Below are 12,123 nucleotides of genomic sequence, written 5' to 3' on the forward strand. Positions count from 1 at the left end.
CCGTCTAATATCTGGCATATTAATTAACCTTTTTATAGGTTTATGTATTTATCTTTGTCTTCCTTACCCAACATGATTATGAAGTGTACACATAACACAGACTCTAGCTGTTTAAATCATAAACCTGTGAACAGAAAAAAGAAAACCTAGTGTTATTAAAATGGGGTCTTTCATCATCCATACAGGACTGATGAAAAAGGAAACTCCCCTCCTCCACACACATGAATGTAAAGATGCACTCAGGCTATTAACTCGGGCTGCGTGTTCGGGTATAAATCAGCTCACAGTACATCAGGGAAATATGTCCTGCCTCTTGGCCTAATAGATATTACCTCATACAGCATAAAAGCACTTATGTCAATCAAAACGACTAGCTATACGAAAACATATCGGTAATATTGTGAATGAATGTCACGACTTTCAAGGCCACTAAATCAAGAGTAATTAAAATTGCCCCAAAGCGTCACTAAAGACAAGAGACAATAACCCTGCAGGCAGGAGGAACCACTAGTGGGCAATATGACTGGAATATTGGTTATATGGGTGAGTTGATGTTTAATACAATCAGTGGGAAAACACCATCAGTTCCTCTCACTGCTGTCCTTGGCTGACTGAACCCAGCCTACTGAGACGTCCAGAGAGAAAATTAGACTGATATATGTCTGGGGCATCAAATCATCCACTGTGCATCATTTAGTGTTTCGAGCGCTGCAGAGAGGGAGACCGATGAACTCACGAGGAAAATGTGTAAGAAATAAAAGTCAAGAGGGCCAAATAATGAAGAGGGGAAGGCAGCAAAGTGAGCAAGGCGACGTGAGGAGAAACAAACCAGGTACAAGGGCTAAATGGTTCTGATCCAGAGAAATGTTTGTACTTGTCCCACTCTCTGATGAATTACAAGTCGAGGCCTTTTGCTCTCTCGCTCTCTCCTCCTTGCTGGTTTTATAAATAGGCCACTTTGCTTTCTCAGTAATCCACAGAGAGCACAAGATTCACTTAAGGAGAAAAACGGGACACGAAGCCATTTAGGTGGTGAGGGTTGATGCACCTTATGTAATGGACATGAGAGCAGATGCTCGATGTATACGCTCTGTCACAGGTTTTTCCTTTTTGTTTTGTTTTCTTCACACAGAATGATGTCACAGCTGATTTCACGATCGTTTCTGTGACAGCTGGTTAAAGGACACACGGTGTGAATCCACATGAGAAAAACACAACAGTAGCTGCATGTTAGCATAAATATATTCTTGATATTATCAATGAGAGCAGTGTAATTCATAATAACTTTATAATATGCATTTATTTAAATAAGGAAAGTATCTCTGAATAGATATTTTCTGTTTTTAGTTTATGTTCATAGGACATGTTAAGGACAGACATTCAAATCCAGATTTCTTTGGGTGTAATAATATACAGCTTGATTCTTAGTTCCTTCTTTTGCATACGATAGCAGATAAAACAATCAATATAGTGAGCACACAGCTGTAAGTATAGACAACAATACAGTCACTGAGCTGATTATCTTATATTTCATTCACACATGTTTTGCCTGTCAAACAGTTGAAGAAGAGCAGAGCGAGTGGTTTTCTGAGAGTAACTAGAGACAGGATTTATTTGACCAAAGTCTGCACGTGTTTGCATCAAACCTCTGAGACTCAAAGCAGCTAATTCTGACATTCAAATACAAAACAGAGTGAAAAACAACAGGATTTGATCATTTCTGACAAAACAAATTAGTTTCATGGATTTTCTCTTACGCAGGAACCTACACATGGCAGAGTCTGGTTCTAAAGCTTTAGGTACTTGACGACATAATTAAAGCAGCTCCAACTCTTAGATACATTTACATGGCTACAGTTGTGTAAACCCCAAAATCGGCAGGTTTAGGTCTGTTGTGGCAGCGAAGTCTGTCACAGAAATGCGTCTGCCACACATGTCATAAGATTACGTCTCACAGTAACACTGTGTACACTGTTTTAAAATGCCCAGTGTTTGTATGAATGTGTGTCTGTGTACAAGTCCACTCGTGTTGTGCAGTACAGCAAAGACGTGTTATCCATGACTTAGATCCTGATGTGCCGCGCTGTTGGTTTCTCTGAGTTTGTTGTGTGGACAAAGTGTCATTGCAGGTGTTGTATGCTTGTTGCGTCCAGCCTAAGCCTAAAGTGACACATATACGTAGGAGTTCCTGTACACAGGAGCAGCTCATAGTGATGCAAATACACATAAGAAAAATACAAGGGAGAAAATTGCGGCAGTGTTGTCTCACTTGAATGATCATACTTCCTTATATTTTAAGTCTTCAGTAACTTGCCTTTGCAGACACTGTAGCTTATCGCACTTGTGGACATCATCACAACGGAGTGTTTCCTTTCAGTTTGCTTTGTTTAATATACTATGTGCATGTGTTTAATATATGCAGCACATAGGCTGTAAACACCGTGCTAACACTGAGCACCAGTGTCTGAGTCTATTTCTCTCTCATAAGCTCTCTCACCCACAAAATATTACACACCGAGGTTGATGGACCTACATGTTAGAGATGGCAGCACTTAGACAGATCCTTGGAGCATTACAAATACACTTGGGTGAGCAAAACCTCTGACTGATCAGCTGTGAATCTCAGTGCAGCCACTGAGCTGGCAGCAGACGGTGTGCTTTCATGATACATAGATACCAGGTCGTGACTGCAACAGACTATAACAAATAGAAAAGTGAAGAGTTTAGGATGTTGTTAGCATCCACAGGGTGGATCATAGTTTGATGTCACTTTCATCTCCTATACAGGAGGTAGCTAAGCTGCCACATGAACACACTAGCCTCTTCTATGTATGTAATTAAGTAAGTTTTCCTTTGTTTATTGTCAAATATGATTTATATTAATGCATGCAACAATGATTACTTTTGAGGACATGCAGCTTTGCAAAATCAGAACTGCAAAAGTTTTGGTTAGTTAAATATGTCGGGCCAGGGGAAGGATTTCTGAAATGGGTGCAGAAATGGAAAAACAAAATTGATGTCTTTTACAAACCAGGATACAATTTAGCAGGTGGTGGCACTTAACAACTTTCAGAGGAAAACAAATGTTCCCTTTTCATGTCTGCCTTAGAGGATGGAGGCCATTAAAGGCTAACGCCGTGAAGCAGCTTGATTAGATCAGATTACTCTGTTTTAACCGCTAAAGACGTCGTAAGCAGACTTGCAGTAAACTCAAACGCTGGCACTAAAGCTGCAGCTTAAAAATGACATATATACATTTCAGTTGTTCATGAGACCTAAGCTGTGTTGATATATGCAACAGAATGTCAGCAATTTGCCCACAAAATCATTGTATCTATTCCTACACATGGAATGCTTTGAAGTCAAGAACAGCAACGTTTATTCTGGGCAGTGATGTCAAGCTGAACACGTTTAACTGCTAAAGTTACAGCAAAGAGGCTGGAAACTCACTCAGAACACTGAAAGACTATTTCATTCAACATTAAGGCCAAGAAAATATATGTAATAAGACCACGTTGATCATAAATTAATTATATTAAAAACACTCATTAGTAGAATACGTTAACACATTCACTCTGTTCAGTGTTCTGCTGTTCACCTGCTAATCTGCTCTAATTAGAGGCAAGAAAAGGCTTCGAGTGGAGAGAGTCATGCACCCTGCATAGACATCATTTTGAACTTCATCAAGAAGAAATGGCAGGAAAAGAAAGTGTTGTGCTATAGCAGTACAGAATTACAGCAAAGCACTTGTTTAGGCTGTTGGTATCTACCTGTCTCTGCTAGCTTGTACTAGACAAGATGTAGCAAGTGAACATGGCCACCAGCATATTGGTGCTGCGCTCTGGTTCTTTGTTTCTTAACTCGGTGTTCCCTTGAGAGAACAGCTGTGATCTGGTTGGTGTATCTGGACCTTGGCAGTTAGAGCAGCAGATTAAAGCTGCCCATGAATGGCCTGTTTTATAAGTTATGACACGTCTGTAATATTGTTGGAATATTGTTATCATGCATCCTTTGTGCAGCAATTAGAGAAAGAAGATAAAAAAAAATTAGTGGTCCTTTTATATTGTTATTATTGATTATTATGTTTAGGCTACAATTTTGCTACTGTTGGAGGCAGGATAACTACGTTCACAGGTAAGACTAACTCCATGCAAACACTAACAATGTCGTGAATACGACAGCTGACAGTTCTATAGTATGAACATGATACGGACCCTTTCTCCACGTTAACCTCACTGATCTGCTCTGTACTCCTGTACTGGGCCCCATACATTCATCAGTATGCAGACCTTTATTCCCACTACAGTTATTGTAGATCCCAGCAGAAGTAAATCATCCGAGCTCGCATTATACATCTGTGCGCATCTTGGTGATGTTTACATAGTTAGTGTTGGCCAGGGTGCAGTTTCCTGTTTTCCTGGCCTCTGATCTGAAGTCCTCCATACTGTGGTTCACTGCCTCTTGGATTTCCACATAGTCAGACTTACTGAGAGTGGATCCGCTGGCGCTCCGACCGCTCTTCTTCAGCTCGTCAGCTGAGCTGGCTTTAGGCACACTTGGGATATTCAGATACTGCGCCTGCTCCTCACCTTCTGTCTCTCGGTGGTAGAAGTAGTTGAAGTTTGATACAATGACAGGTACAGGCAGTGCAATAGTCAGCACACCGGCAATTGCACAGAGAGACCCCACGATCTTCCCCCCAATAGTTGTTGGGACCATGTCTCCGTAGCCTACGGTTGTCATGGAAACCACTGCCCACCAAAAGGCCTCGGGGATGCTGCTGAACTGAGAAGCTTGCTCGTCTGCTTCTGCAAAGTAGACCGCACTAGAGAAGAGGATGACACCAATGAACAGGAAGAAGATGAGGAGGCCCAGCTCACGCATGCTGGCCTTCAGTGTCTGCCCTAAGATCTGGAGTCCTTTGGAATGACGCGAGAGTTTGAAGATACGAAACACCCTAACTAGACGGATGACGCGGAGAATAGCCAAAGACATGGCTTGCTGGCCTGCCTGGCCATCCTCTGGCCGCTCTGCTAGTTCTGTGCCGAGGGTGATGAAGTACGGGATGATTGCTACAATATCAATGATGTTCATGATGTTGCCAAAAAATCCAGTTTTGCTGGGACAGGCGAAGAACCTAACTAGGAACTCAAAAGAGAACCAGATGATGCAAAGCGTCTCAACAATGAAGAAAGGATCTGTGAAATAAAAGCTTGCAGATGGCGTGGTGGTGTTGTATGAAGACTGGAGTGAGTTATACATCTCATCTTCGTTTCGGTTAAGTGGCAGTGTCTCCAGACAGAAACTGACAATAGAGATAAGAATCACCATGACAGAGATTATGGCAATGATGCGAGCTGGTCCGGAGCTCTCTGGATATTCAAACAGAAGCCACACTTGTCTCTGGAACTCGTTTTCTGGCAGAGGCCGCTCTTCTTCCCTTATAAAACCTTCATCCTCCCTGAAGATTTCCATAGCCTCTTCACCCAATTCATAAAACCGGATCTCCTCAGAAAAAATGTCGAGAGTCACGTTAACAGGCCGGCGCAGTCTCCCTCCAGACTGGTAATAATACAGAATAGCGTCAAAACTCGGTCGATTCCGGTCAAAGAAGTATTCATTCCGGAGCGGATCAAAATACCGCATCCTCTTTTTAGGATCACCTAGCAGCGTCTCTGGAAACTGGGAAAGTGTCTTCAGCTGTGTCTCAAAGCGCAAGCCTGAGATGTTGATGACAACCCTCTCGCAGCATTCATGATCCGGATCCGAGTCGTAACGGTCATGAGGCTGACCTGGATGTGCTGCTGCTTCATCCGCAGGGTCGCTGGTAGCGACCGTCATGATGGAAGAAGATGGGACCTGCAGCTTTCAGACCGGGCGGGGCCACGCTGGGCCACCAGTAGGTAAAGGCTCCACACACTTGTACAGTCAGGCAGATTTGCCTGCTAAAAGGAACAGACAGAAAGCAGAGGTAGCTTTAATATTCATGTGATCAGCACATGCTTCACGCTCTACTTTTTATGGGACTTTAAACGAATAACTTGTTCAGAAACTTGTATTCACTGGCAAACATTTATGATCCACTTATTTTGTTAATTTTTAAACCAAACATTTTTCAGCTGCTGTTATTTCCCAGAAATGCCAGAAATGTTATTTCAAAGCCTTGAAAGCAGAGCATTTGAACATAACAAGTTGGTGGGGGCTGAACCATTTGCACTGGCTCCATTGTGTCTGTGTATTAGGTTATGAGTTCTCCCTCATATGAGCACACTGCAGGATCAATATGCAGGCCAGTAATACAGCATCCACTCTCACAGGGTGCAATTACAACCAACAAATCTGATTATGAGCTCAGTGCTCTACAGTCTCTGAGATGAGTTTCCTCTATAGATCTGGTGTTACCAGCATTTCCTACCAATGCTGAAAAAAATCTTACTTAAATTAATAAACTTCGTAGTTTTTTCAGGAGAGAAGATTTTGGGAGATTTGTCAGTTCAAGTGTTTGACATAACACACTTCACATCTGTTCATTAGCAGCTGCACAAAAGCAACGGTGGTGGTGCACAAGATACAAAAACAAAACTTTTTTCAGCTTTTGATTTTTAAAATAAGGTCTGAAAAAATAAATCAATCTAAAGCCCCTACCTGCTATTCACAGGCACGTATTGGGCTTGTTTACAGTCCTCTGTCCTCTGCTGGTAAATCTTAAGCAGTCCAGGAGTGCCCGGTCCTGAGTCACTCCCCTCGGTCCAAGCAGCTCCTTCCTGTCGCTCATATATCATCCGAAGCTCTGGCGCTGCAGCAGGGCGGCAGTGGGAATGGGAGAGGGGACAAGGTGTGAGGATGCAGGAGTTACCTCCATCGCTTCAGTGACCAGCGGGCACATGCCGAGATGCAGCTACAGGCTGAAGCTGGTCGGGGACGACGGTGGGGGCAAGTGGTTTGCACTTAAACACACTTAAAATCCTGACATTAGTTAAATTTAACAAGACACTCGCCCAAAACAAAAACAACCACAGTCTTGTTGCCTGGCATCAGTGGACTTACTGAAGAAAAGATACTGTGAAAGAAATAACGCGGAATCACCTGTTTGATTCCTAAGTTGTTTAAAAAATGTTACTTTTTAATCAACATCAACGTAAATATCTCCATCTTTTTTTCCGGATGGGGAATATCCGTATGACTACACCAGTGAGGCACATCACTAAGAAACAGAATCACAACTCCATGAATGAAACCAACCCTCTGATGGCGAAATAAACTATTGCTAATAAATTTGAGTCCAAGCAGCCAAGTTCATGCATTTCAGACATTAAATGGAAATGTTGTAGTTGACTGCAAGCGCGAGTTAGTTTGGAGGGGCAGGTGCCAGACATGCTCAAGCCATTTGCAGCCCTATCCTGTGCGGATCATGGAAATCCACAACAGTCTCCATGCACTAAACAAAGCAGCACAGCATTATCTGTCCGAGTACAGCCAGCATGATTTCAGATAGGCTAATGGCATGCAGGAATTCACCGCGATTGTCTTGTTGTTGTGCAGACGCATGTAGCCTATTATTGTTTTGTTAAATCCAGTTTTTCTCTTCTCAAAAGGTCCTGAGGTCGTTCGTCTATGTCTTCATATGTGCCCTTCTTCCCCTATTTGACTAATCAGTCCAGCGGCTGTGTCATCTCATCACGTCTAACTGTTTTTGAGCTGCCGGCTCTTCCCGTGTTTCTCATATTTCACCATAATTCACCATAGTTGAGATGCGTGGGCTGCAGTTAGGCATTGCAGCGCATACTAAAAGCTTCTTGTGCGCCTCGCCCCATCCCTTTGCGCTCCCCACCCCCCGACACTCCTGTCCTCACTCTTCCACATTAAAGAGGAAGCATCGCACACTAGAGAGTGGAAGCGTTTCTAAGCAAAACACGCGCTGCTCAGAAGAGATTAAGGGGAAGAAGAAGAAGAAACCTTAGAGGCAGAGAATGTCCGAAAAAATTGAGCGATAAAATGTTGTTAATAACTTTGCTTCTGTTGTGTTTCTGTTGTGGATCCACATAACAAATTAGAATTGGGCTAAAGAGGCACAAAATAAATATAAAGAATCCAAACACCGTGAACAACAGTGAGGGAGATACACGTGTATACACGTTTAAACAGCTCATGCACAAAACAACAAAATCCAAAGTTAAGCAAAGGTGTTCAAAGTTATTTTTGACAGTCTTGAATAGTTTTGTCTCTCTAATGATTATAATAGAGTTCTTTATATGTATGACATAGAAACACCCCTGTCCTGATCGCTTTGTGTGTGTGTGTTTGTGTGTGTGTGTGTGTGTATTGACACAATTCGATGTTCAAGAGCAAGAAAAAAAAAGCTTAGATTAGAGAAAGATTGCATTTTTAAAAATTATTCTATTTGTTAAGGAAAAAACCTGCAAACCTGACTGGCCCTATTTAAAATAGTAATTGCCGACCTCGTTATCAACTGTGATTAAGCTCATTTGTTGAAAAGTTGAGTTCAAATTCACTTACCATATCCAGGCCTGATTACTGCCAGACCTGCACAATCGAGAAATCACTTACATACAACATGTCTGACAAAGTGAAAGAGGCTAAAAGATCTCAGATTGAATCACCACAATCACAATCTAAAGAAACTCAGGAACAGATGAGAAACAAAGTCACTGACATCGATCACTTTGGATGGGTTACAAAGCCATTTCCAAGGCTTTGAGGCTCCAGTAAACCACTGGTGAGAGCCATTACCCACAAATGGAGATATCCTGGAACCTTCCCAGGAGTGGCCAGCACACCAAAGTTACTCCAAGAGTAAATCAATGACCTGGAGGTCACCAAAGAACTGAGAACAACATCTAAAAAAAACTGCAGGCTTCACTTGCATGAGTTAAGGACAGCCTCATGTTTAAAAAATTGGACAGGAACGGGGCAAAAGTGGCATCCATGGGAGAGCTACATAAAACCACTGCTGTAGAAAAAGAACACCAAGGCTCGTTATGAACCCCAAGACTTTTGGTGAAATATTTTGTGAACTGACAAGACAAGAGTTGAACTTTTTGGAAGGTTTGAGTCCCAAAACCAACCCAGCATTTCATAAGAACAACATCATACCAACAGTCAGACATGGTGGTGGTAGTACGATGATCTGGGGCTCCTTTGCTGCTTCAGGACCTGGACGACTTGCTCTAAATGATGTAACCATGAATTCTGCTCTATCAGAAGATCCTGAAGGAGAATGTCCAGGCATCAGTTAATGCCACGAGGCTCAAGCTGACTTTATGACTGGTTTATACAGTTTGGATTTAAACAGCACAGCTCAGTTTGGCCAATGAAATAATAATTTTAATAACATCTGCAAACTGCATTTATCTAAATTTATTTGATGATCTGAAGCATGATGAAGCAAGTGTGATAAATACAAAACATAAGACATCAGGAAGGGAACAAATACTTTTTTACAGTACTGCACTGTATTTGCTGCTCTGGTGTTATCAGGTTCTGATAAATGCCCTGGAACTGCAGGAGCAAGCCCAGCTTCCAATATCCCGCGCTGGGTGTCAGTAGAACAATGATTCATCTTCCACCACCAGGTTGAAAGCAATTATCTCAACACAGTTTCCCTCACGGGATGAGGAAGAGTGCACTTAGAGCATGTTATAGAATATGGGATTCAGAAGGGGTGGGTCATAGTGACGTGAGGGTTATTTAATTCTTGCAGCTGTTTTGTGTTTTTGTTTTAAGATCCAACATCAGTTTTTCATGTTAGAATTCACTGTTCTAAACCATAAATACTTTTTTTTTATTTCTTTAACCAAATAAAAAAATCATCAGCAAACTGAAGTCTTATTGGAATCCCACTATTAACTACTGTTGTATATATATCTGTATACGTTACAACAGTCAGGGCAGGGATGAGTCATCTTTTATCTCAGGTTGGAAACCTACTACACAATGATTCAGGATTTTTTTAGGGCATACTGCAGATATTTAAAGCGCTGACGAAGCAGTCTGACACACTGAACACACTGAACTGTCAACTCTGTCAAAACTCAACACGGGCGATATACACACTAGGGCAGGGGTGTCAAACTCAAATACACAGTGGGCCAAAATTCAAAACTGGAACAAAGTCGCGGGCTAACATTAATATTTATTGAAAAAAAAATCTTCCTCCAGATATAAGAATGAATCTTTTCTTATGGACTCAAACAAGTTTGGCTGAAAAACTGAATATGGAACAAGAAAAGCTTAATACTAAACAATATATATATTAGCTGTATAATACCAGCAGGCCAGCTCTGATAGTAATTTGGTATGGCTTTGCCAGAGTTTGACACCTATGCACTAGGGGGGCTCTGCTTCTTCTCCCATCGCAGGACGACTTTATTCTCGCAAGCAACTTCAGACATGCATCAGCTGTAACATTCAGTCACTGCTGATCTCTGGAACTGTGGATGAGGGAGAGTTTATTAATGTGTTATTGCATGTGACTAATCTGCACATGTGTGGATGGAAACATCGTGTTCATATATATATATATATATATATATATATATATATATATATATATATATATATATATATATATATATATATATATATATATATATAAATATATATATATATATATATATATATATATATATATATATATACAAGAAACAAAAAATGCAGTGGTAACTAAAGTTTGTAAAGTTGGGTATTTCCTAACTGGCACAGAGCTGGACTTTGAATGCCCATACACATATAAAGTATAAACCGTTTTATATCAATGCCACACAGTTTACCCAGTTTGGCAGATCCCAAACCCCTTCCAAGACTTTAGATCCATCTCCAGTTCTCTTACCTTCAGGTTGTGCCAAGTCTGAACCTAACAGGAGCATTGATTCTGTTTTATGTTTAGCCAAGCAGGCCAGATAAAACCTGAAAGGGAAACGTTAGATTGCTTCCCAACTATTGACCCCACATGACTGCAATAACAATGCAAACATTATTTTTCACTGTATTAAATATGTAGCATGTTGTGATAGCCAGTGGATTTATTGGAGCTTATGGCACTCTGTTTTTAGTTTGTTTTTTCTTTCTTTCTTTCTTTGAAGATGGATTAGAGGAAGTAAATATGATGAATACAGTCTTAATACTCGGGATAACATCTAAGTGCAGAGGTTACGCAGAGCCCATTATTCCTGAAAGAGAAGGGCATACGAATATTTTGAAATGGCACGACTAGGATATGTGTGTGTCTGACACGCACACCTAAAATCTCCAGCCTCTCTCCTGCAGAAGAACATTTAGAGGTGACTGGGCGAGGTGAAGAGCGAGAACGAGTGAGGGAGAGAGGTTGTTTACCTAAGTTATGACAGATGACTGCAGGGAGGAGCTTTGTCCTGTGTGACCTCTGCTGGTGCTGCAGCAGGTGATGTCGTACTAATGCAACACTCACACATGCAGTGATGAGCTGTTGTTATCGGTACATTCCTTAACATACTGACTCCAGCCCACAAAAATCCAAGTGCAAACACACACATGTCTTTATACATGTATAAATGAATATGTTTCTGAATTTACACCTAATGAAACTGCACTTAATGTAAATGGAGACAAAAATAAATGAATCTTTGTTGCAGAACTCGGCTCCTGTATGACACACCAAGGATATCATCAGCTTATTCTGGCTACTCATCACTCTTTTCCCCCTCATTTTCTCCACCCACTCTTCACGTTCTCTGCATGCCCCCCCCTGGGCTCTCTCTCTATATTTAGAAAATGACCTTGCAAGTTCTATACCTGTCTGTTGAAAGCAACCGGTTTTCACGATGAGATATGTCCTTACCTTCAGAGCAGAGTGCTCCAGTATTGATTCTAGATGTGGTTTCACTTTCTGTTGTTTTCTCCACCTTAGAAAACAAGAGAAAATCAATGATCTTGCTGATCTGGAGGGTGTGGTTTAGCAGAGAGAGGAGCATACAAATGGCATGTATTCTGCATTAGATATGTGCTGCTGAATCTATAAGCAACATATTAAAAACATCACCTTTGCAGGCTCTTGGTGGCCCGACACGTCCACCGAACATTCATTTTCACTAAGGAATTTCTGAAACTGTGGGCAGCAGTTAAGTG

The 12,123-nt window shown here is 41.4% G+C and overlaps 1 protein-coding gene across 2 annotated transcripts; it reads right to left on the reverse strand.

The window, feature by feature from the left end:
* Positions 1-2,466: 2,466 nt before the first annotated feature.
* Positions 2,467-9,841, reverse strand: kcna2b (potassium voltage-gated channel, shaker-related subfamily, member 2b). 2 transcript variants are annotated; one of them, XM_085145913.1, is made up of 3 exons: positions 7,519-9,841; positions 6,646-6,796; positions 2,467-5,945 (listed from the first exon to the last, which is right to left on the reverse strand). In XM_085145913.1, exon 3 carries the CDS (start codon positions 5,839-5,841, stop codon positions 4,348-4,350), a length of 1,494 nt encoding a protein of 497 aa, XP_085002039.1. In that variant the 5' UTR covers positions 5,842-5,945; positions 6,646-6,796; positions 7,519-9,841; the 3' UTR covers positions 2,467-4,347. The 2 variants fall into 2 exon arrangements, with proteins under 2 accessions (XP_085002039.1, XP_085002038.1); XM_085145912.1 differs by having other exon boundaries at positions 6,646-9,841.
* Between the last annotated feature and the right edge of the window lie 2,282 nt (positions 9,842-12,123).

Source organism: Neolamprologus multifasciatus, chromosome 20 (genome assembly GCF_963576455.1).
Source record: "Neolamprologus multifasciatus chromosome 20, fNeoMul1.2, whole genome shotgun sequence".
NCBI classification, from domain to species: domain Eukaryota; kingdom Metazoa; phylum Chordata; class Actinopteri; order Cichliformes; family Cichlidae; genus Neolamprologus; species Neolamprologus multifasciatus.

Bases quoted from the DNA above. Each gene is read 5' to 3' on its own strand.
- kcna2b (XM_085145913.1), bottom strand. From the start codon at position 5,841: ATGACGGTCGCTACCAGCGACCCTGCGGATGAAGCAGCAGCACATCCA.